Below are 25,437 nucleotides of genomic sequence, written 5' to 3'. Positions count from 1 at the left end.
GTTTTGCCTCATTGTTCCTCTTGGGTTCTGTTGCTCTTTCTCCTCTCCTTGTCATTATTATAATTATCATCATTATGTTTTGTTTCAAATGTTAAACTGTTCTTATCTCAACAGATTTACCTGTTTACCTTTTATTTCTGATTTCTCCTCCTTATGGGGTGAGGGGGAGTGAGTGAGTGAGTGAGTGAGTGAGTGGTGAGTGAGTGAGTGAGTGAGTGAGTGAGAAACTGTGTGGGATTAAACCACAACAGTGAGGTTGCACAGCTACATCCTAAAGGGATGCAGTGCTGCAGGATCACCCCCACCCCATACAAAATGTTACAACAAAAAGGATGGATGAAGGAATTTCAGCCATGTCAGGCTGAACAAGAAAGTGTCCAGTGTTGGGCTGTTAAGTAAAATGTAGGGATTTGTAATTACAATAAAAAATTGCTTGTCTTGGCTTCTCGATGGAGTTTTATGAAGGGGCAGGCAATAATCAGAGCAGATGAGTGGATAAATCCCATCCTACAGAGACATTCAGTGAGACTGAGAGTGTCCTGTGCAAGGCTGAGCTGGTTGAGACAGCACCAGGGGGCTCAGACCTCCTGGGCTTGTGAGAGGAGCAAAAACTGAAGGGAAAACTCCTGGAAAAGGAGGGCAAAGCCCAAACTCTCCCATGAACTGTCTCTAGCAGATCAGTGACTGGGCTGGTGTCTAAGATTAGCTCCTTCTGGCAGCTTCAGCAGATGCAGCTGCTGGGTAAATATAGCCTCTTAGTGAATGGGCTATTTTCTCTGCTGAAGTATCCCAGTCAGGAGGGCAGTGCAGAGTCACTGGGCTTTGCCATGTGAGTCACCCACTTGGACGCTGGGAGGTGACTCTGCCCTCCCAGGCAGCCACAGACCCGAGCTGAGCCACCACAGGGGCAGAGCCCTTGGTGACAGCGCCTCAGGGAGGTGCCACCTGTGCAAGGACACTCCTGCAGAGGGCAGGAGATGAATCCAACCCTGCAGGAAGCACACGGTGGCTGAGCTGGTTTGATGGAAGAAGTAAATCTGAAATAATGGAGATGCCAAGAAGCACCCATGAAAAGTCCAGCAGTGACAAAAAGGGAAGTGACAAGATGCCACCAAGGCACAATGCCTGCCCCTTACTCCCAGCATTGTTGGTCAGGCTCCCAAAAGTAAAACCAACCTGGCTTCTAACCCAAAACCCACATGGGTGAAGTGTGCTGGCCACAGGCTCAAGATATGTACAAAAGAAGAGTCAAATTAAAGGTGAATATGAATCCAGCTGCGGCCCAAACTCCAGTCTGGTGATGACACCCAATAGCAGAGTCAAAATAAAGGTGAATATGAATCCAGCTGCAGCCCAAACTCCAGTCTGGTGATGACAAATGGGTTTGTGCTGAAGTCACAAATGTCTTGTGTCACTTTTTTGGGGGGCAGGACCTGCAAACAGATCCTTGTCCTCTCACTCTCTGGTGCTTGGGCGTTTCCAGGGGTGTCACCTGCAGCCAGCAGCATTAACAGGGATGAGCAGCAGGTGCCAGAGTTATCCAACATTTATTGGCTACATAAATAAGAGACATTTACCAGGGACTCCACAAATTGCTTTGGCAGAGCTGAAATCTGGCTAGGAACCCATCCTGCTTCCCTCATGGGGATGCACCAAGGTCTCGACCCCACTGCAGAGGGGTGTGGGTCCTGCCCCCAGACAGACAGAACTCAGACATAAGGCCACTGAAGAGTTACACTAAAGTGCAAGAGAGCTATTTCTGTGTCACAAACCCACCTTTTCCCCAAGGCACTGTGTTTCACACACTCCCAAAGTCTAATTCTCCAAGGAGGCTCCCATGGGCTTTCCCTCCGCCACCCAGCCCCAATCCCTGATCTTCCCCTGGGCTTTTTCTCCTTTGATTGTGTTCATCTGTGTGCTCAGTGGGCTGTGCACTCCAAAGGCAGCTGAGGAAAGGGGTGGAGGTGAGCATGGGGTGGCTACAGCACCTTCTGTCCCTCAGCCATGGGCAGGAATGTGAGCTTAGACCTTTATCTGTGGCATGTAAAAAAAACTGAGGTGGGGTTTGGCTTGAGTCCCAGGACACGTGTCACAGCAGGGTGGTCACATCAGTCTCAGATCCAGCAGTGCAGAGCCCTAAAACCTCCAGCCATGGGGCCTGGAGAGTCTCTTCTGGGAGACAAGGGCTGAGGGGGAACCCAGTGCTCGTGCACCAAGGGAAGCAGGGGGTGAAATCTCTGAGCCTGCACACTGTCAGAGGGCCAGGAAAACAATGGGGATGGCTCTGGCTTGGAAAAAATATCCTGGGAGCTGCCTCAGCATCCTGCCATGCCTGGGGAGACTGTGAAACACCCACTGTGCCTGATGGAAATTCTTTCCTGCAGCAAGGGGGTGACCTGTGCCTTCCAGGTGACTCCTACGTGGATGAGCTACAGCAGTCCGATTGTCAGGAGGGCATGGAGAGCCCTGAACAGTGCCTGGCCTGGCAGCAGTGGCTGGAAGGGAGATGAAGCTTCAGGACAAGCCTCCCCTACTCCAGCTTGGCCTTGTCCCCCTTCTCCTCCTGCTGGATGGCCAGGATGCGCTCGCGCTCCTTGATCAGCTGCACGCCGCAGTAGGTGATGAACCAGATGGACAAGGTGCTCTCGGGGAAACCTAGGGCAGGGGGGGAGAGCTGGTCAGCCAGCTGTGCTGGCCTAACCAGGCCAGTTCTTCACCCCAGCACAGCTGCCTCTCAGGTGGGTTTGGGAGGTCACACAAGATCACAGTGGCCAGTGACGTTTTTTGTCATCGATCCAACCCTGCAGCTTCACCAAGAGGGAAATCCTCAGGGTTGGATTTTAGGTGAAGCTGAACCCACCAAGGCACAGTGGACTGCAGTGGGGACATGTTGAAGGAGTTTCGAGCCCCTCTTACCCCCCAAAATCCTTCTGCTCCCCAAATTCAGAAGTCATGGTTGACTTTCTGCCCATTGAACCTGCCCATGTCCGTCGTTGCTCAACTCTGTGACCTTCTGGAAGCTTTGGGCCCCACTGATGCTGAGGATCAACCCCAGCCTTGTCCTGCCTCATTTCCTCTGCTCCAGGAGACACCCTGCATCACCCCAAAGGTGACAGGTACAAATGCTCATCCTGCAGTCTGTACATTTCTAATCAGTGGGTTGTGGTGCTGTTTTGAAGTCTTCTTGTCCTGCACTTAGTGGGGACACAGTGTCCGCCCAGGAAAATACATATTTTTGTCACCTACGTCAGTGCCAGAGCCCTCCCTCCTGTTCAGAAAGGTCTGACAGTGTTTGCAATCACAGACCTGGTCTCCACAGCAGAGGGGTGGATCCAGGGTTTGTTCCTGCTAAAACAGGAGCTGCGCAATGAATAATGCAACCAGCAAAAGCCAGCGAGCTCAGCGGGCAGGCACTCCTGGCACAGCGAGTGTGACATTATCCATCCCCATCCCAGAGAGGGCTCCTCAGGGCTATTTATACCCTGGGCAGCTCAAGAAGTCTTCAAAACAGAGCCACAATGCACTGATCAGAAATGTACTGTTCTGGATTGCAAGGCAAGATGTATTCTATGACCATCTGTAGGGCAGTTGTCTTTTGTCAAGTGGGCAGTTTGCCTTATCTCTTCCACAATCACACCTCCCTCGGGAGGGGACATCTGCTGATAACAGCTGTTGAATGTCCCTGCATGGCTGATAAGAACTACAGCATCCCATTGGGAGATGTGAGCCCAGAGGGAGGAGCCAAGCATTCCTGCCTGGATAGAATCTGGAGATTCTGGAACACCAGCACGGCTTCTCCACTGGATTCCCCAGAGGAACAGCAGCTGCCTCTTCCACTGGAGCTTCAGAGGAAGGCTGCACCTTTCTACAGGATCCCTGCTCCAACAGAACCACCCCTGACACTGCAGGAGGGCTGAGCCACAATTCCAATGGGACTGCTGCCAACACCCTGACCCACAGGGTGTCAGGTTGGGTTCTGACTCTGCCAGTGTTGTTCTAGTGGACTGCATTGTTTATTTTATCCTTTTATTGTCTTCCCTATTAAAGAACTGTTATTCCTGCTCTCATATTTTTGCCTGAGAGCCCCTTAATTTAAAATTTATAGCAATTCGGAGGGCGGGGGGAGGGTTTACATTCTCCATTTCAGGGGAGGCTCCTGCCTTCCTTAGCAGACACCTGGCTTTCCAAACCGAGACATGCAGGATGAGGATTTGTACCTGTCACCTTTGGGATGCTGCAGGATGCCTGCTGGAGCAGAGGCAATGAGGCAGGAGGGGTCAGTCCCTTTTGCAGGCAGGGACTGAGCCCTGCTTGATGAGATGAACGTGACCCCTGCAGCGCTCCAGGGAGGCTGAACCAGGCTCAGGCTGTGCCAGGAGCTGTACAAGCACACCTGGCAGGCTGCTGGTACCCCAGAACACTCAGGGGGCTAAGAAACACCTTTTTGCATGAGAATTAAGGATATTTGGAGCAGCCACCTCACAAACCAGTGGCCGGGGCAGTTTGGACCCAGAAGGATCCAAGATCCCAGTGCTCAGCTCCCACAGCAGCTCAGACAGGGCTGTCTCAGCACCTTACCCATCACGAGGAGTCTCTTGGTCACCAGCAGAGCAAACTCCAGGCTGTTGAGGGCCAGGATGTTGTAGAGGACGATGGCCCAGAAGTTCACAGCCCCAAAAGCTGCCCTGATCCGCCGAGACATGGCCCCTGACAGCTTGGCCTGTGGAGGGGAGAGGAGCAGAGGGAAAAGGGTCTCTAAGGAAAAGGAGGTGAATGGGGCAACCCCAGCTGGGATCCCAGAGAGGAGGCAAAAATCAGAGCAGCTTTCAGTGCCTCTGGAATGAAGAAATGAAAGCACAAGGAAAGGACAAAACTGCTCTGCTGCTTTAGGGACTCTGGGCTGGGTCCCATGGGTAGGGGCAAGATGTTAGACACAGTTTCATGGTAATTTTAGAATCACAGACACATGGAAGGGTTTGGGTTGGAAGGGATCTTAAGGATCATCCATTCCACCCCCTGTCTTGGGCAGGGACACCTTCCACTGTCCCAGGGTGATCCAAGTCCCATCCAGCCTGGCCTTGGACACTGCCAGGGATCCACGGGCAGCCACAGCTTCTCTGGGCACCTGTGCCAGGGCTTCACCACCCTCACAGGGAAGAATTCCTTCCTGTGATCCCATCCAACCCTGCCCTCTGTCAGTTTAAATCCATTTCTCCTTGTCCTGTCCCTCCACATCCTTGTCACAAGTCCTCCTCCAGCTCTCTCAGATCCTCTTTAAAATGAAATGGTTCTCCACCTCTTGCCACTCCTCAAGGCAGAAGAATCTGTTGTATCCCCGGATTATTATTAGCCCTACATGCAAATCACTCCTGGCTCCTGATAAAAATAGTTTCCTAGGAATTAAAGAGAAAAAAATAAAAGCTCAAAAGCCAATGACAGCAGCAGAGTGGAATTGTCAGTGGCACATAATCTCCAGGATCAGCTGCTGTGAGTGGAGCAGGGATGGGGTTTAGAGCAGCCTTCAAAGAGCCCCCAGGCTACTTAGGGCTGGGAATTGTGGTGCTGCAGGGAAGGGGATTTCACTGCCTCGAGAGCCTTAATCTGATTAGGAGTTCAACCAGGAGAGCAAACGGGAGGATTCTCTCCACGGTTTTTATTCAAAATAGATCTTTAACTAATTTAGGACCTCTGGGATTTGAATTGGGAAAAAGAAATGAGGAACCTGTGATAATTTATTTGGAAGGAATTTGAGATGGGATTTTTTAATTGTGGTTTGTTGTTTTTTTATTTTATTTTTTAATATGTGGTTTATATTTTATATATTTATTTGTATTATATTTTTATATTTTAATGGAAGGAATATATTTTTTGGAAGGAATTTGAGATGGGATTTTTGAATTGTGGTTTATTTTTTTCTATGCAGTTTATATTTTATGTATTTATTTATATTATATTTTTATATTTTAATTTTATTCTTACTTTATTTTGATGATGTGATTTTTAAAAATTATATTTTAATTTTTTACATTTATGTGGTTTATCTATTTTATATTTAATTTTTTATAGGCAGGAAGGGTGAATTTGGCTTATATTGTTATAGCATGGTTTAGAATGTTTTAAGATTTTTAGTTATGATTGTTTAAGGAGTTATTGATTAATAAAGCATTGTTAATAAGGATATTATGTTTTTGATTTAATTTTTAAATATTTTTGTATGGATTTGTATTATAGTGTAAGTTTTTTTAGTTAATTGATATATAGAATGATATAGAAATTATATATAATTATAAATTATATAATATACATTTATATATTATATTCTATAAAATTATATAATTATATATAAATTAGAAATTATATTTAATGATAAAATAAAACATATATAATATATATGATTATACATTAATTTATAGTATTTTGTTTTAAGTTTTTGTTTATTTTTGGTAGTTATTTTACTTTTTTATATTTTTTGTTTTAGTATTTAAGGTTGGAAGCTTTTTTAAATGTTTTAGATAAAATCTTGTATTTAATTCTAAGCTTGGGTTTACAGGTCTAAAGTTCTGAGAGTTTCTTGCATTTCGGATTCCAACAGGAACATAATTGTTTTCAGCATGGAAGTTTTAAAGATCTTTTTTCCAATATGTCCCTGAGACACCTTGGTCCCAAACAAAGACAGGGCACGAATTATTAAAATTATTACTAAATTATTATTATTTAAAAATAATTTGTTCTAGCATCCAAACACTTGATTTCAAAAGAAATCACATCAATGCCACTGAGAATGCCAAGATGCTCTGTGGAATAAGAAGAACAAATTCATCCCATAAGGAAATATATAAACATTTCCATCTAGGGTCTGGATATTCCCCACAGAATATTCCCCATATGCATAGACCTATTCCCAAGGACAGATACTGACAGATATCTCATATTTTGTGTCCATCTGTGGCACTTTGATGCCTCATTGGAGATGCATTCCTGCTTCTCTTGGACCTCTGTTTTCCCTCTGGAATTTCCACCCCAATCTAATCCCTGTGAAGCAGCACAGGAGTTTGTTTGCTCTGGGTGGGTGACAAAGTGCATGGAATGAAGGGGCACAGAGCACCAGGACTGAGCTTCCCTTGCACAGCTCAGTGGCTGAAACCAAGGATTGTCCAAGGATTCACCATCCCTGGAAATGTTCAAAAAAACCCCATGGATACAGCGCTTGAGGATGTGGTTTAGTGGTGGACATGGTGGTGTGTTATGGACATATTTACTGAGAAATTATTTTGCTAGGATTTTTCTCCTGAGAAGCTGAGAGGCCTCAGAAACGAAATGTAAACAACGATTATCTGCTAATGTGGAATGTGGCAGGCGCATCTGTGATTGGTCTCATGTGATTGTTTTTAATTAATGGCCAATCACAAGTCCAGCTGTGTTGGGACTCTGGTCAGTCACAAAATTTTATCATCATTCCTTTCCTTTCCTTGCTAGCTTTCTGATGAAACCCTTTCTTCTGTTCTTTTAGTATAGCTTTAATCTATAATTTTCTTTTAATATAATATATATCATAAAATAATAAATCAACCTTCTGAAACATGGAGTCAAGATTCTCATCTCTTCCCTCATCCTGGTACCCCTGCAAACACCACCACAGTGGTGGTCCAGCCGGACTTGCTGGTCTTTTCCAGCCTTAATAATTCCATGATTTTGGAGGCCACAGCAAAGACCTCCAGATCTCCAGGCAGGAGCCCATGGTATCCTCAGGGATTCTAGCTCTTCCTCCTCACCCCTAAAACCCAACCCCTCCAACCCAGCGTGAGCTCCCTCCAGGCACTGACATTCCCCAGCATCAGAGCTGGTCCCCATCCCCCTGGAGCTCTCCCATCCCCTCACCTCCAGCTTGGCAAAGGGCCCCAGCTGGAAGAACTTCTGCACCCAGAGCTCGAAGTTGAGGCCGAAGCAGTTGACGAGGGACCAGATGTAAACGACCTGGCAGGGCCCCAGCCAGAGTGTGGTGATGGCAAAGGTGGTGATGCTGGCCACCAGCTCCTTCAGGATGTTGTCGTGGTTCTCTCCAATGTGGTCATACACATACCTGAAAGCCAGGGAAGGTGATTAGTGTCACAGATGTATTTTATAAAAAATCCTTTCCTTTAGGATTTTTCCTCCTGAGAAGCTGAGAGGCCTCAGAAACGAAATGTAAACAATGATTATCTGCTGCTGTGGAATGCAACAAGTGTATCTGTGATTGGTCTCATGTGGTTGTTTCTAATTAATGGCCAATCACAGTCCAGCTGTCTTGAGCTCTCTGGTCAGTCACAAGATTTTATTATCATTCCTTTTCCTTGCTACCCTTGTGAAGAAATCCTTTCTTCTATTCTTTAGTTTTTAGATATCATTTAGTTTTAATATATTATTTAATTTATGGCCAATCACAGTCCAGCTGTGTTGGGACTCTGGTCAGTCACAAGATTTTATTATCTTTCCATTTCTATTCCTTTTCTAGCCTTCTGATGAAATCCTTTTCTTCTATTCCTTACTATAGTTTTAGTATATTTTTTTAATATAATATATATAAAAAAATAATAAATCAGCCTTCTGAAACATGGAGTCAAGATTCTCATCTCTTCCCTCGTCCTGGGACCCCTGCAAACACCACCACAGGTTGGTGCTGCCTGTAGTCCAGGAGATCCCTCTAGGGTTTCTTTTCCCAAGCTCCTCACAGAGAGGTCAGCCCAGAACGTCCCAGTAAAAACAAGAGGGATGCTCTGGCAATAAACTGATTTTTGCTGTGCCCCAACAGCTTGGGGCTTGTGTTCCTACAAACCTATAGATATTCAAGGACAAAATATCCACCTTTCCCCCTCTGGCAGGTAAAACTTGGGGTCTCTCAGACTTGCTGGTGCTCAGGATTTTATCAAAAGCAGCCACCACCCCCCTCAGCAGAGGTTTTCTGGTGTGAACTGGTGGATGAAGGGAGCTGAAGGGCTGAGGAAATGCAGATGGAGCTACAGTTCTCAGTTCCCCTTTCCTCCTGGAGAAATGTAAAGCTGGTTCTTCCTCCTCTGAGGGAACCCTAAACCCACCAGACTTTAAGGGATTTTGGGACAGCACTCTTTCACTCCCAGCTTTGGAGGAGGGGGCTGTTCTTTGGGCAATTAATTCAATGGGTTTGGGGCTAAACAGAGCAAATAGAGGGATTTATCCAGAAGAGAGGACATCCCAGCTTTGGGATGAGCAGCATGTGATGCTTCATTGCTCTGGGATGGAAGGGAAGACCCTGAACCAGACCAGACACTTACTTGCACAGCCAGTCATTAATCCCTCTGTCAAAATGCCTAAAATAAGATGATAAGAACATGTTAAAACACACAATGACAATAAAAACCAGTTGAAACAGAGAAAACACCCAATCCCCCGGCAAGGCACATCTTGAACCTTGCTCACAGAAATCCTCCAAGCTCCTTCCTTGGACAGATCCCACTAGAGACGTGGTTTAACTTTTCTCCTTATCCATTTCTCCCCTCCTAAGAATATTTCCCTGGGTTCTGGCCAGGTCCAGGCTATGGTTTCAGGTGGTGTCCAGCTCACAGACCAACTGCCCAGGACAGCCCAGGTGTCCTCCCCTCCACGCAGGTCCTGTCCAGCTCAAACACTCTTCCTTCAGGGTACTCACGTTTCAGCAAAGATGTAGAGCATGGTGATGCATTTTGGGGGCTGGGGTGGCTCCAGGTGGTCCAGTCTGGCAATGGTGTTGATGACCCCAAACATCACAGCAGCCTTCACCCAGTCGTACACCAGATTGGAGTAGGCCAGGCCAGCTGGAGCAAAAATGGGAGCCAAACAGGGAAAAAGAAACACAAAATGTATCAGGATTTCTGCAGAGCAAATCTTTTAAAACTAGTTTTTAAAGAGGCTTGAACCAAAGGGCAATTTCTTCTTGGGGTATGAGGGAGCAAACTGCTTATTGGTCTTAGTAGTGCAAGAAATTCTGTTTGTACAGTCATTTATTCCATCATTGTGCCTTCCCTCTGAGGTTTGTTAAGCCTTGATGAACCCATCACAGTTCTCAGGTCTGCCCTCTGAGCTTTTATTGGCACCTCCATCAAAATTCCCCCCACCCCAGCTCCCTCTGGCCATGGATATCACACTACAGCAGAGCCAGGGTCAGAACCTCTGACTTAGAGAGGTGTCTGGCACTGGGAAACAAACGCTGCAGGGACAGCTACTAAAGATTTCAAATGTCTCTGTAAAGAGCTGCTAAAATGCCCCCATCTTGGTGGGATCCAGCTCCCAGATTAAGGGAAAATCTGACCACTCCCACCATGGTCAGTACAGTCAGAAGAGCTCATTTCCCTCTGGAGTAACATGGGATCCATCCAGCCAGGGCTCTTGGGAGACACTAAATCCATGTTAGTGCCACTCCAGCTGCATTAGGATTTTATCCTGGCCTCAGGCTGCCACTCTGGAGAGACAGGAGGCTCCTCCAGCCCCTGCTTGGCCTCTGCTGTGTGGTGGTGTCTGAAATGCCACCATCAGACATGGATTTGATCATCTGGAACCCTCCATCCAGCTGCCAGTGCTGCTCCCATCACTTATCCTGGGAATTTGGCTCCTGGAGATCTCTAGCCCAGCCATGCTTGGAGAACACCCACCTTTAGGTGGAGATTACATTGCCCTGGACACTGAACACGTAAGTGTTGAACAGACTCTTTTGGGACAATCCACAACCTCTCTGGCACCTCTCCCAGAGTTTGACAACTCTGTGGACAACTTTGCTTACATGCCATCAGGCTTTGCACTGCTGCACATGGTTTACTTTGTCCTGCTGATTTTTTAGAGGTGCTGAGCTCCCTCCCAGTCCACAGGTAACAAAAATATTGGTGCTCAGCTTCCTAAACCCCAAACGAAACAATTTACACTGTGAAAAGGCCAGACCAGCACCATGTGCTTTCCAGGGCCACCCAACCTTCAACTCAACCTCCAGGGCCACCAACCCAGCTCTGTGCATGGCCAGAGAGAGGATGAGGGGTTTTTTACTCAAACCTGTCCAACACAGGCGTTCCCACAGCCTCTTGAGGAGGGTGGGTGGAGATCTGGATCCCTCCCCAGTGCCTTGGAGCTGAGAACAGGGGTGAACGTGCCCAAGCACCAGCGTGAGTGGTGAACTCACCCAAGGACCAGTCCGAGAGGCGGTTCACGAACTTCAGGTCAGAAGGGAGGGTGAGGATGTAGAAGAAGTGGAAGAAGATGTCCACAGCCACGATGGCCCCCACGTGGAGCAGGGCATTGACACGGATGCTCTTCATCTCGTTGTCCTTGCGCCTCAGCTCCCGGGTGCTCACCTGCAGGAGCGATAAACAGGGGCAGTGTCACAGACATCTTCTATGAAAAATCCTTTCCTTAGGATTTTTTCTCCTGAGAAGCTGAGAGGCCTCAGGAACAAAATGTAAACAATGATTATCTGCTGCTGTGGAATGCAACAGGTGGATCTGTGATTGGTCTCATGTGGTTGTTTCTAATTAATGGCCAATCACAGTCAGCTGGCTCAGACTCTCTGTCTGAGACACAAGCTTTTGTTATCTTTCTTTTTCTATTCTTAGCTAGCCTTCTGATGAAATCCTTTCGTCTATTCTTTTAGTATAGTTTTAATGTAATATATATCATAAAATAATAAATCAAGCCTTCTGAAACACGGAATCAGATCCTCATCTCTTCCCTCATCCTCGGACCCCGGTCACAGGGCAGGGCTGAGCCCAGGGACAGGATGGGCGTTGTTCCTTCATCCACAAGGATGGTCAAGGTCCAAACAGGGATTGATTCATCATTCTTGCATCAGCTTGTATCCCCATATGTGTGTTCTGTTCATGCTGATATCTTGTTCTGTGCCTTCAAGAGTGGCTCTGAAGAGTGAATGTTTTGTTTTGGTTTTGCTATCAGCCGCTCCCCCACAGCTGGTGGGACACACAGATAGGGCAGTACATGGTGCTGCTTTTGCTTTTTGCTCTTGCTTTTGCTTTGCTCTTGCTCCTGCTTTGCCCTTGCTTTTTGCTTCTGCTCATTAGTTAATTTAGCTAAACAGTCCAAATTTTTTCCTGGGCTGTTTCTCCTTTCCCTTTTTTTGGACCTACTCGAACCTGCTCCGGACTAGGACCACCGAGAGTTTGCATCTTGTGGCTGCAGCAGCTACCCCAGCACTGGAGGGACTGAGAACAGAGCGACCACCCCCAGGAGAGACTTTCTGAATTTGTCATCTTTTTCAGAGTGGTGTCATCTGGTATTGTTCATTTTGTGTGCTGGGGGTGCTGTGCCTGTTAAATAAACAGGTTCTTTCCACTCCTCTCCAAGGAATCCTTCCCAACCTGGTTGTGGGGAGGGGCTGTGTGGGTTTGCTTTCTGGAGGGGCCCCCTTTTGGAGGTTCTCTCCCAAATTTGCCCTAAACCAGGACAAGGTCACACTGTGGACTACATTGCCCAAATTTGCACTGATTAAGGAATTCCCAAGGGCTGGCTGAGGTGAGCACATGCACAAGGAGCAGGACATGTCCCACCCACAGCAGGGCTGAGGACAGCAGGGATGTCCCTGCTGCTCCCAGGGGGTTCTCAGCAGAGCAGGTATGTGGTCAGGCTGTCCTCAGGGCCTCCAGGTGGGCTGAAACCTGACCAGGGAGCTCCCAGGGTTTCGTGCTCTTTCTGCAGCGATGTGCTCAGGAAATCAACTTTGCTTAAAGGCCACCCCTTCCAAAAGGCACAAAGAGGGAGCAAATGCTTGCACCCATCACACCTCCAGGATGGATTCCAGGGTTGGAATCCCAGCCTGACAGCTCTGTCAGGGCCTGGTGTATTTTTGTCCAGGGTCATTCGGGAGGAGGAGGAGGAGGAGAACTGATGATGGCTGAGGCTTCTGCTGCAGACTCCTGCTGTAAACCAGAGGGAGACTTGCTCCAGGGGCTGTCCTGAATTGGTGGGACCTGATTGATGGGGATTTCATTTTTGCTGTCTCCTGCACAAACAGGGCCTGGGGTTTGCCTCCAGGAGCTGTCACATCCCTGCTCATTGTCACATAACCATCACCAGGGTGAGCTCTCAGGATTACACGGGGCAGAGCCACGTCCTTGCTTCCCCGCATCACCATAAAATCGCTGCTGTATTCAAAATCCTCTTATGTTTATTACTTCCCCTTTATTCCCTGCGAGAGGTGGGAGCTCTCCCTGAATAATCCACAGGCTGCTGCACCAGCCCTGTTGTCAAATCCAGATGATTCCTGAGAATTAAAGCCTTCGCCAGATTTTTTTCATGCCTGTTAAGTACCGGGTGCTTTGAGGATATAAAGAGGTCGCTGGACTCTGAGCTGAGGGAGGAGAGGGTCTGGCATGGAGACGTGTGGGTGGGCACAGAACCCTCCTTCCATGGAACCACAGGATGGCTTAGGCTGGAAAAATCCATTAAGATCATTGAGTCCAACCATTAACCCAGCACTAAACCCTGTCCCCAAGTGCCACATCTACACATCTTTGAAATACCTCCAGGGATGGCGACTCTCCCACTGCCCTGCAGAGCCTGTTCCAGTGCTTAACGACCATTGCCTTGAGGAAATTATCCTTATTATCCTACCTTGAAGAAATTATTTCTATTATTCTGTCTAAATCTCCCCTGGTGCAACTCAAGGTTGTTTGCTCTCATCCTCACATCTGTGTGTGGTGCCAGCACTTGGCCACCACCCCATTGGGATCAGGGCTGTCACTGACACTCCCAGCCCTAGAAAGGGGGATTTTCTCCCTTGATCTCAGCAAGAAAGATGCTTCTCCACCCAAATTTGGCCAAACCCTGGTACAGATGAGTTCCCATCTCACACAGGAATGCAAGAACTCCGCCAGGATGTAGGACCAGTAGGATCCAAAGGGACAGATCCGATCTCTAACTGGGCCATACATCCCACCCTGGGGAAGGTTCCACCTGCCTCCTGCCCTAATTACTCTTGGGCAATTAAGAGTTCACCTCCAGCAGTGCAGGGGGCATGCAGCCAGGAGATGGCAGTGGTGGCCAGGCCAAGCCAGGACCCCTGGCCGGAGCAGGGGAGAGCAGTTGGGGATTTAATCCTTGAGCCTCTGGGGTTTGAAGCAGCAGAGAGGGGAATTGCTCATTAGGTGGCTTCTTAGACAGCCTGGTTTGGGGTTGTGCAAAGGAGCAGGAAATAAAACTCCCCCTGGATGCAGCTCTGCAGGAGCAGTGGGAGTTCAGGTGTTGGAGACATGAGGAGTTTCATGTCCCCATTTGTAGGCTCCTGGCTGCATCCCTGATGGGGACACCAGAGCTGACCTTATGATCTTCAGGGTCCAATGCTCCAAAAATCATTTTTACTATGTCCAGTAAGACCTGAGGGCTCTTGTTCCTTTTAAGAGGCATCATGAAGTTGTAAATTCCACAGGTGAGGAGCAGGCAGGGAGCAGGACTGGGATCATGGCTCATCCTGGAGGAAACATCCCAGTGCAAACCCTTTCTCAGGCAACCAAACCAGCTCCACGTGTGAGAGAAGGTGCTGGGCTGGTGGCCTTCAGTCTTCTCCTCCCCATGAGGCTCTGAGCTCTCCCCTGCCCTGGGCTGGTTTTTCTTCTGAATCCACGAATGTTTTTCCAAAACGTTCTTGCATCCAGGCATCAGTTTGGGTCCAAAAACTCAGTGTAGCTATTCTTCTACAAAAGGAACCAAGTGTTGTGGTAGGAATCCTCCAAACTAGCAGTGCTGACCAAACACCTCCCTTTGCCAGCATCACGAGCTTGCTTTGGAGGCCAGCACTGATCCTTGGTGCCGAAGGACGTTGAGGTGGGAAGAGTGAGGGGGGACACAGCACTGCTGGTTTCCTTGATCTTGGACTGTGGAACAGCTCCAGAGGTCCCAGCCCAGGCTTCTGCTGGGGTTTTCCAGTTCTGTTTGAAGTCTGCTCATCCAAAAGCTCCCTTGGTTTTGAGGAACAGGCAAAGACTTGGGGCATCAGGGAATTTCGTGGAGCCCCTGATTGCTGGAGCTCAGCCTTCCACCCAAGCTTATTTGTTTCCTGAGAAATAACTTTCTCTAAAGACACAGAAACCATCCCTGGAAGCTCCTGCTCCCTGGGTGAGGCAGCTGGATAGAAATGGGAGACAGAAATGTCTTTGCTGTCACAGCCTGCAGAGATCCCATGGGTGGCCCTCACCATGAAGGTGCAGGGGTGACAACACAAGGAAACTGAGGCACGGAGCAGTGAAGATGCCCAGGGAGCAAGGACGTCACAGCAAGACCTTCCATTGTGAATTGGCAAAAAAAAAAAAACCAAAAAAGAAGGTTAAAAATCCATCACTTTATGCCCTTCCACACAGAAATGCACATCCACAGACTAGAGGTGACCACAAGAAGTTCTACAACCATTTTCATCTTCACTGTTGGAAAACTTGGGGTTTTGCAGACACTGACCCCAAGCAAATAAATTCTGGGGAGAAATCCTTCTCCAGCCTGGCCTCAGGCTCACTCACCTGGGCGTGGAACTGGTCAAAGGTCATGACAGGCCCGAAGAAGAAGAAGGGGAGGTAGAAGTTGTACTTGAGGAGGTCGAAGATGGAGTAGATGCCCTCCTCCTTCTGGGAGCTCTCGAGGGCGAAGCTCATGCAGCGCATGATGGTGAAGGTGCAGCCTCCGTAGAAAAGGACATCTTGGAGATCAAAAGCTCCCGTCACAAACCCGCTCTGGGCAGGAATCAGAGATTAACAGAAACAGAGAGTTACCACCAGGAATGTGCTGTCCCTTCTGTGCTGCCTCGCTGTGTGGGGGACGCCACTCCTGGGGTGTCGCCGTGATATTTTATGAAAAATCCTTTTGCCAGGATTTTTCTCCTGAGAAGCCTCAGAGGAAAAGAAAAATGATAATTATCTCCTGCTGTGGAATGCAACAGGTGCATCTTTGATTGGTCCATGTGGTTGTTTCTAATTAATGGCCATTCACAGCCCAGCTGGCTCGGACTCTGAGAGTCACGAGCTTTTGTTATCATTCCTTTCTATTCCTTTCAAGCCTTCTGATGAAATCCTTTCTTCTATTCTTTTAGTATAGTTTTAGTATATAGTTTTCTTTTAATATAATATATATCATAAAATAATAAATCTGAAACATGGAGTCAAGATTCTCATCTCTTCCCTCATCCTGGGACCCCTGTGAACACCACCACAGAGGGGCAGCAGAGAATTGTGTGGGTTGAGGGGATATTAAAGCCCATCCAGTGCCACCCCTGCCATGGGCAGGGACACCTTCCACTGTCCCAGGGGTCTCCAAGCCCATCCAGCCTGGCCTTGGGCACTGCCAGGGATCCAGGGGCAGCCACAGCTGCTCTGGACACCCTGTGCCAGAGCCCCTTTTCCACCCTCACATTGAGGAATTTTTTCCTAACATCTCCTCTAACCCTGACCTCTGCCAGTTTAGTTTTCAGTTCAAGGAAAACCTCTAATTAATGCTCTGACACCAATTGTCTCTGAAGTTAATGAGCTTGGAAAGAGAAAACTGGGGCTCGATTTCCCAGCTGGCTCCCGCAGCTCAGAGCAGTCAGGAAGTGGTAGATCGTCTTGGCCACATCACCAAGCAGCTGTTGGTCACACAGGCTTTGGTTTGGGTGGCAATGTCACCCTGTCACAGGTGTTCCCACAGAGTAAAGCAGAGCAAATTGCTTTGGGATTGATGGAGAGGGAGGGAACCCATCTTTGGAGGCAGGGAGAGACAGCACTGTCCTGCTGAGGGATTGAATATTTTGATAAAGTCCTTCCTGGGCTTCTCTCCACCCACCAGTGAGATAAAATCTTAGCTGGGCTCTGACCTAAGAGATGGGCATCACTGAATCCATCTCAGCTCTGTTATAGCTGGGGAAACTGAGGCACAGGGCAGCAACAGGCTGACAAATTGCTGCCTGAGCAGCAAGAAGGACTCAGATGACCTTTTCTCTGGACCAGCATGAAGCCACCAAAACATGACATAAGCACTGTGGGATTACTCCCAAGCTCACACCACAACAGTCCCTTCCCTCTAAAATGCTGTGAGAGCTCTGATGCAGCCAGGAGAAATGGCCAGGAGGGCCTGGGGCTGCCCCAGGAGCCCTCCTGGGGGATGACCCCGAGGAGATGGACACCAATGGGCTGGAAATGGGGCAGACACACGGCCAGGACCCACCTGCCACGAGCCAAAGGGCTCCACCTTGAAGGACGCGAGGCAGCAGAGCCCGGCCACGTAGCACAGCCACTTCTGCTTGGCCAGGGCCACCGAGTAGAGGAGCAGGCAGTGGGACAGGATGATCATCAGGTAGACCAGCCCCATGCTGGCCAGCACGGCCAGGAGCCCGTAGATCATGTACATCACAGCCCGGTGCTGGGGAGAGAGTGGTGTGATCAGCATGGGGAGAGCCCCGAGCCCAGAACATCCCCAAAGCCCCTTCTGTCAGAGCCCCAAGCCCAGAACATCCCCCAAACCCCTTCTGTCAGAACCCAGGACATTGCTCTGGCTGCCCTGGAGGACTTGAGACCCTGGCAGGGGCTCAGAGACCTTGGCACGGAGTCAAAGACACCTGTGCCTTTGATTTTAACCCATGGAAACAATTACCAACTTTGTGTGAGGAGTTACAAGCACAAGAGTTTGAGTAGAATGTTAGTGAATTTATCACAGGGTGAAAAAGTAGAATTTTGGGGATTTGGAATGGGGGTTCAGGAAGCAAGATGGAGGAGTCTGGGCGTGTCCTGTCCTTCTTCTTGGCCTCCATCTTCTGCTGTGATGGTGACACTTCTGGATTGGTTTAGAGACAGACTGTCTAACATAGGTGATAGGTATTGGAAAATTATTGTAAATAAAGTACACATAGTTTTTAGTATAAAAAGCCAACACCACCCCAAGGGTGGTCATGGACAACCAAAAGAGTCAGTGACAGCAGGTTTCTGCAGGAATTTTCAGCAAAGCCTTTTTCTCATTATACATTGCCTGGCTGATCACATAAAGTTTGGTTGAGGTCACTGTGCCTCAACCCGACCTGCTGCACAGATCTCAGCAGGTCCGAGAAAGAATGTCATAGACAAGAGAAAATAAACAACCTTAAAAACCAAAGCTGAAGAAATTCGACTTCTTCTTTGGTTGCAAAGCTAGAACAAAAAACTCTTTAATACCTCGGGAGCCATTTCAGCAATACTAAACCAGAGACCCTTCGAGAGACAGATCCCAGGCCACCCCTGGTGCTCTCAAATCCCTGCTCACCTGTGGCACGGTCATGGAGCAGATCTTGCCGAAGAGGACGTGTCCCGAGAGAGCGAAGATGATGATGTTCCTGAACGAGGTGAACCACATCACCCACTCAAAATCAGCCACGTCCTGCAGGAGCAGCACCAGGCACTTTACTGGCCCCAGCTCCAAAACTTTTAGAGCTTTTTCTTCCCATTTTACACCCAAGGGCTCCAGAGCACTTCAGCTCAGACACAAAACCCCAGGAGGGACGTTCAGAGGTTGCTCATCCCAGTGCACTCAAAATGGAGCATCCACAGCCCCGCAGTGATGCCTCAGGTTTTGGCTTTTATATTTTCAGATTCTGTGCTGCTTTAGTGTGTAATTCGGAGCTTTGTATCAGGGCATGGTGAGCTCTGTGCACAGAGCAGGGAGACAAAACAATTCCTGCTCCAGCTGGGCACCAAGGACAAATGACCCAAATCTCAGCCCCAAGAGCACAAACACCGTGGGCTGGAGAGAGAAAAACAAGCAGGGTGGGACTGCAGGGGCTAAAGCTGGAATGGGACAATGAAGTGCAAGATGCAAATGGAGCAGAACTGATCCCAGGGAGAGACCCCGGGAGCGCTCGTGCATTTTGGGGCCATTTTGGTTCATCTTGGGTGCAGCCCTGGCTGGGCTCTTGTGCTGCCCAAGGTGCATCCATGGAGGAGATCCTTTGGATAAATCCCTGCTTTATTCTTTAGCTCTGTCCAGTCTCTGTTCTAGGTCAGCCTGCACAAAGCTTCAGCAGGGCTGGTATTTTCCCCACTACTTTAGGGAGAAAATTATGAGTCAGGTGGACCTCACAGAAGTGTGGCAGTAGCAGAAAAACCAGCTCTGTGTCTCCCCTGCCCAGACTGTCTGTAGCTAGAAAAGCCCAAACCCTTCCTCACTCACCATTTTCCTGCCAAAGTAGTGCCAGCCTGGCTTTATGCCGTCCCGAAAGGCTTTTCTGTTCATGCTGTCTGCAAAACAAGCAGAGTTACAGGGAAAGAAACAGCTCTGGGAAACAGGATCCTGGTTTAAGCCAGGCCCAGAACCTTCATCATTGTGATAATGAGCCACCATCAAACATCTCATCCCAAAAGTGCCTGATTGCCACAGACAACTAAAAGAGTCAGTGACAGCAGGTTTCTGCAGGAATTTTCAGCAAAGCCTTTTTCTCATTACACATTCCCTGGCTGATCCCATAAAGTTTTCAGGTTTGTGGGCTTCCAAACAAAAAACCCTACCAAACACAAAAAAGCCAAAAACAAACTAAAATCCACCAAACCAACAGAAAACCCCAAACCAAAACAAACAAAAAACTCCAAAAACAAACAAAAAAGGGAATCAGCCCTTTGTAGGCAGGGGGTAGTGCTGGTTGCCTGGTGTGGCGCTACCTGGAGACCTGTGCCAGTTGAAATAGGGACAAAGAGACAACCAGGCAAAAAACCCCTTTAAAAAGGATTTCCAAGCTGTTTTCTGCAGCAGTTAAAGCCGGGGAACTGCCGCTGGAATCAACAGCTGTAAAAGCAGGAGCCTGACACCCACGGCCCCTCCCAGGGATGACACCCATGGCCCCTCCCAGGGGATGCAGCGTTACCTCTGGATGCCTCGAAGATGCCGCTGCCGCTGTAGAGCACGGCACAGGTCACCACGAGGGCATAAAAGCCCAGCTCGTAGGTGGGGAGCATCGCCTTAACCCCCATGGTGGGAGGTGACAGCCCCGGCCGGCACCAGGGAGGGATCCGCACCTGGGCAAGGGAGAGAGCAGAGGGAGGAGAACCGGGAGGTGAGAGCTCACCTGCCCTCCTGTCCCTCAAACACCCTAAATCCCTGCTGCTGCTCCTCCCCAGCTCTGCTTTCTGGGCTTCCCTGGAGGCTGAAGGGAAGGAGAAAAGGGTCACACCTGGGGCACAACTCAGGTGCAAAGACGTTCCTGCAAACCCCACCCGGGAGCCGCGATTTGGGGCCAGGTGTTCCTGTTCTTCCCGTTATCCCTGGGGTGTTCAGAGCCGCTCCAGGATGGGCTTCCTCCAGCGTGTCCCCACCTCTAATTCCTGCTTGGATCCCTGGAGGGGATCCAGGACATGGAGACACCACTGATGGAGAGGACGCGATGGGTTTCTCCACCTCCTGCTCACCTTGCCCAACCTCCGGCTCTGCCAAATCCCCGTGATCCCAAATTTCCCCGGCCAGGAGCCTTTAGGAGCCCGCACACACGGCTCAGCCCCCCGGCGGCATCAGCAGCAATTAGCCCTAGGGCTAATTACTCCTCCGAGGTTAATTAACCTCGGCGCGACGTGCCTTGTCTCCCCGGCTGAGTGTCCGGCAGCTGCCAAACAGGAGCAGGGGCGGTTCGGGGGACGGACACAGGGGACAGGGACACCCCCCTGCCACCATCCCTGAGAGCGCTGAAGGGATTAAGGCGCAAAAGGCGCCCGGTCGTTCTCTGCTCTGGCATCCGCCTTGCAAAGCTTCTGCGGTTATTAAAATCACTCCATATTAAAATGAAAATAATATTAAAATGAAAATAATATTAAAAATAATGTTAAAATTAAAATAATGTTAAAATTATCGTTTTCGTTTTAAGCGTTTATTTTACGTTTGGTCGCCGGGGTTTTTAAGCGGGGGGTGGGGGAGGTCCTTGGCAGCGATGCGGGGTGACCCCATCTCCCCCCAGCGTGGACCAAACGCGTTTCCCGGGGGGAATTTCGGGTTCATCCCGGGCGGAATTTCGAGTTCATCCAGGAGAGAATTTCGGGTTCATCTCGGGCGGAATTTCGGGTTTATCCGGGAGGAATTTCGTGTTCATCCGGAGGAATTTGGGGTTCCTCCGTGGGGAATTTCGGGGCTGGCCCCGCTGTCGGTCACTCCCTCCCGGTGCGGGGCCGCTGCGGGCGGGCGCTGCCCCCGCTCTGCGGTGCCCCTGCGGCGGGAGGGCGCGCACGGCCGTGCCTGTAAAAAGCTTTTTTCCCCCTCCTTTCCACGCTTTCCAAAGCTTCTTTTCTTCTTTTTTTTTTTTTTTCCTCTTTAGCGAGGGAGCGGGCGGCAGGCGGTGACCAACCTCGGGGGCTGGCGGGGACCCCTCGGGTGATTTTAACTCCTGATCGCTCCGAGCTGCCAAGGAAGGCTCAGAGGGTCCCAGCAGAGCCCCCCGTGGCAGCAGGGAAGCATCATCATCCTCATCATCATCCTCATCATCCTCACCATCCTCACCCCCCGCTCCCTCCCGGCCCCCGGCCGGGCGCTGGGGACACGCAGAGGTGACAGAAAGCCCCGAGGTGTGACAGCAGTGTCACCACCCGCATCGTGGCCCCCCCAGCCCCGCATCGCTCCCCGCTACTGACCTTGAGCCCCGGGGCCGCGGGGGGAGGCGGGCGAGGGTCGGGGATCCAGCGTCCGGCAGCACGATGGGGACAGCACGGGGACAAGGGAGAGGGGACAAGCACCGAGGGTTTGGGGGTGGCCGATTTGCCCTAGAGCATCCCTCAGCCCGGCTCGGGGAGGGGGGCAGGGGTGTTTTTGGGCTGCCGTCCCCCCAGCTTGCCCCTGGAGGAAGTTTGGCTGGGAGTGGAGCGGAGCAGGCGGGAGGTATTTTTATTTTAGAGCAGCACTGCAGAGGGGGGTGGCTCGGGAGCTGTCTGTCACGGCAGCTGCTGAGAGGACCCGTGCTGGCTGCCAAACTCACCCCGAGCCAGGGGAGCCGGCCCTGGGAGCCCCGGGGCTCGGCAGCCCCAAGCAGGGACCGGCTCCCTCCCAGGGTGGGGTTGGGTCCCCACTTTTAGGAGGGGTTGTCCCCATCGCCTTGTTCCAAAGGAAGATATCATTGCGTGGGGATGGGGAAACTGAGGCACGGAGCCAAAAGGAAGCGTGGTTCCTACTCAGCCTGGGCAGGGTTTATGTCTAAGTGAGGCTCAGAGGCTGCAGCATCTCCTGCTGCCGGGTAAGGAGTGTCAGGATGAGAGGAAACGGCCTCAAGATGTGCCAGAGGAGATTTAAGTTGGATATTACTGAAAATCTCCTCCCTGAAAGTGTTGTCAGGCACTGGAACAGTGCAGGTGGAATCACCATCCCTGAAGTGTTCCAAAAATCCCATAAATGTGGCACTTTGGGGACAAGGTTTAGTGCTGGTTTAGCACTTGGATTGGATGATCTCAGAGCTCTTTTGCAACCTTAAAGATCCTGGGATCTCTACAAAACACCTCTGGGGTGTTCCAGCAGGGGATAGGAAGGGGCAGGGCTGGGTTGTGGCCTCTGTTACTCAGGGTGGAGAAGCCAGCACAGCCTCAGAGCCAGGCCTGTGCCCTGTGCCCACATCTGTCACCAAGCCCCTGTGACATCTGGGCACAGCTCACCCTGGGGATGCCTCCCTGAGCACCCCTGGGCTGCCTGCGGGGTCAGCATGGAGAAACACAGCAGAGATTTTATTAAATTGTTATATTTTAATCATTTTATGTTGTATAAATTTGAATTTTATGAATCCCTCGGTGGTTGGTTTGTTTTGGGAGGGAGGATCTGCAGCCCTGGGATCAGCCCAGCTCTGCTGTAGCACTGGCTGTGAACAAAAAGCTTTTTAACATGGTTTTGTTTTTCACCTGGTGCACACAGAGAGGCTCTCCCTGGCCAGGGCAGTGTGCTGACACTTCCAGCACCTAACAAGGAGCTTTAATCTTATGAAAAACAAGGTTCACTCTCCTGTAAAAATGTAAAAGGTTAATAAAGGACAAGAGGAGAAAAAGACAATAAAGCAAAGATTCATGGCTGGGTGCTTGGCATTCACCTGCTATTTTGGAAACACCCTTTATATGCCACTTCTATTGCATCAGCCTGTTACATATTCACAATTATGCATATTAAACTTTCCCCCAGACTAGTTTACATGTTCTGAGAATTGTTTAGCAGGGCTCCTCCTCGGTCTGCCTTTTCAGAGTGTGTTTATTTCTTGGCTGTGGTTTTAGTCTGTTCTTGTTATCACCTTTAGTTTGGGCTTTGGTCTGTTTTTTACTGATGGGAAGTTTGATAGCTGGCATATCAGTAGTAGGGGTCTTCTTCATATGTTCATTGAATGTTATCTCAACCAAGCAGGAATTTTAACACAAATATATTTCTATCAGTTATTTCACTGTTATGTCTAACAGAAATAAAAATTATATTTTTATAACAAAGTTACTTTAACATTATCCATATAGGAGCCATTTTAATATTTGTGAAAGGCCAATATTATAATATGTATTTATAACAATCTGGATGCCCCAGCCCTGATCCTGCTGCTGCAGCTCCATCCCTGCCCGGGGGCTCCCAGACTCGCCGTAATTGCCTGGCTAATTAAGAGATCGCTGCAGATAAGCACGGGACACAATTCCTCACAATTCCTCCATCTCCTGGTGCCTGTGGCAGGCAGGGGTTTGTGGCCAGCAAGGAGGGAAAAGAAATCTGGACACAGATGGACATTGGCTTGGTGTGGTGGTGGGGACACGAGGGAGGACATGAGGAAAGGCAGATCAGTGTCACCCCCCTGGCTCCCAAACCCAGCCACTCCCCATCCCAATCCATGCAGAAAGCAAAGGCAGCCCTCAAATCCATTATTTTTCCTATTATTTTTCTTTTTTTTTTTTTTTTTTTTTTTTTTTTTTTTTTTTTTGTCAGAGCCCCATGGTGCTGCTCCCCCTGGGCACTGGCATCATTCAGAGAGTTTCAAGCAGATGGTAGATTTTCACCTTCTTTATTTATTTTTTTCAATCCTGAGGAAAGCTGTGATCCTGCTGAATTCAAAGTGCAACACAGGTGAAGGGCCAAGCAGTGGTTTTTCATGAGGCTCTGGGAGCTGTGGTGACAAAAATAATATAGCTTTAATTTATAGATATTTTTAAAAATTAAACCCCCCCTTGCTTCTGATTTTTACTATAATAAGATTTATTTTTAATGTGACCAGGGTGTCTTCCTCAGCACTGGGGACATTTCTGTGTTTTATGGCCCCAGTGTTTATGGCTTTGAAATGCTTCAAGTGATATTTTTTCAAATATTTGGGGGTTGCTGGAAGTTGTGGCACAGGATTTGAGGCCAGGCCCTTCTGTAGTGCCTGAGAAAGGTGATGGGGTTCCAGGAAAGGGGCTTTGCTCTGTCTCAGGGGACAAACTGGGGATGTTAATGGGGACACCACACAAAGCCCCTGGCTGCTGGAGCAGAAATTTGAATGGGAAGCAGAGAAGGTTTTAATTACAGAATCCTAGAATGGTTTGGGTTGGGAGGGACATTAAAGTTCCTCTAATCCCACCCCCTGCCATGGGCAGGGACACCTCCCACTGTCCCAGGCTGCTCCAAGCCCCATCCAACCTGGCCTTGGGCACTTCCATGGATCCAGGGGCAGGCACAGCTGCTCTGGGAACCTGTGCCAGGCCTCAGCACCCTCACAGCCAGGAATTCCCTCCCAATATCCCTTCTAAACCTACTCTCTTCTGTCAGTTCAAAGCCATTCCCCCTTTTCCTACACTCCATATCCTTGTCCAGAGTCCCTCTCCTGTTCTCACAGGCCTCACATGAATTATTTTCACAGCCAGAGGTTGTCCCATTGGGCTCCTCATGCAAACATCACTGGGAACATGCCAGTCCCACCAGGATGGCTCAGGAGAGAGGGATGTGACATCCATCCATCCATCCATCCATCCATCCATCCATCCATCCATCCATCCATCCATCCATCCATCCATCCATCCATCATCCATCCATCCATCATCCATCCATCCATTCCCCATCCATCCATCCATCCCTCCATCCGTCCATCATCCCTCCATCCATCATCCATCCATCCCCCGTCCATCCATCCATCCATCCATCCATCCATCCACCATCCCCCATCCATCCATCCACCATCCACCACCCTCCACCATCCACCATCCATCCATCCATCCATCAATCCACCCCCCATCCTCCATCATCGCTCCATCCATCCTCCACCATCCATCCATCCCCACCTCCAGGATCCCTCTCAGCACCCCCACAATGGCTCTGTCCATCCCCCATGGCACTCATGATCCCATCAAATCTCCCAAACCTGCAGCCACCCCAGGGAAGGCTCTGAAGGAGGCTCCCCACACTTCCCCTCCCCCGGATGAGGTCCAACCCCCCTTTTCTCCAGCTCCTCCTCTCCCAATCCCCTCATATTCCCCAGAAATGCCCCAGTTAGGTCAGGGACAGGCTGGAATAACCCCT

The 25,437-nt window shown here is 49.5% G+C and overlaps 2 protein-coding genes across 2 annotated transcripts in view; both read right to left on the bottom strand.

Annotated features, from left to right (window-relative positions):
* Nucleotides 1-1,658: 1,658 nt before the first annotated feature.
* Nucleotides 1,659-21,782, bottom strand: HHATL (hedgehog acyltransferase like). The gene is made up of 12 exons (XM_030971927.1): nucleotides 21,576-21,782; nucleotides 19,829-19,979; nucleotides 19,141-19,208; nucleotides 18,238-18,351; nucleotides 17,170-17,364; nucleotides 15,495-15,704; nucleotides 11,159-11,330; nucleotides 9,662-9,806; nucleotides 9,288-9,323; nucleotides 7,879-8,080; nucleotides 4,579-4,720; nucleotides 1,659-2,655 (listed from the first exon to the last, which is right to left on the bottom strand). Exons 2-12 carry the CDS (start codon nucleotides 19,932-19,934, stop codon nucleotides 2,531-2,533), a joined length of 1,515 nt encoding a protein of 504 aa, XP_030827787.1. The 5' UTR covers nucleotides 19,935-19,979; nucleotides 21,576-21,782; the 3' UTR covers nucleotides 1,659-2,530.
* A 2,219-nt stretch (nucleotides 21,783-24,001) lies between these two features.
* CCDC13 (coiled-coil domain containing 13) overlaps nucleotides 24,002-25,437 on the bottom strand; it is a 33,296-nt gene continuing 31,860 nt past the window's right edge. Inside the window, exon 16 of the mRNA XM_030943102.1 lies at nucleotides 24,002-24,052. The gene's annotated coding sequence lies outside the window, so the exon portion shown is untranslated. The remainder of the gene's footprint in view (nucleotides 24,053-25,437) is intronic.

Source organism: Camarhynchus parvulus, chromosome 2, assembly GCF_901933205.1.
Source record: "Camarhynchus parvulus chromosome 2, STF_HiC, whole genome shotgun sequence".
Taxonomy (NCBI): Eukaryota; Metazoa; Chordata; class Aves; order Passeriformes; family Thraupidae; genus Camarhynchus; species Camarhynchus parvulus.
The sequence above is the reverse complement of the archived record's forward strand: the minus strand, read 5'-3'. Positions and strand labels throughout refer to the sequence as shown.

Excerpts from the sequence above, each read along its gene's own strand:
- HHATL (XM_030971927.1), bottom strand. The coding sequence starts at position 19,934 with ATGGGGGTTAAGGCGATGCTCCCCACCTACGAGCTGGGCTTTTATGCC. Across the intron at positions 11,331-15,494 it reads TTGACCAGTTCCACGCCCAG|GTGAGCACCCGGGAGCTGAG; the intron begins GTGAGTGAGCCT and ends TCGCTCCTGCAG. Across the intron at positions 2,656-4,578 it reads CAAGAGACTCCTCGTGATGG|GTTTCCCCGAGAGCACCTTG; the intron begins GTAAGGTGCTGA and ends CCCCTGCCCTAG.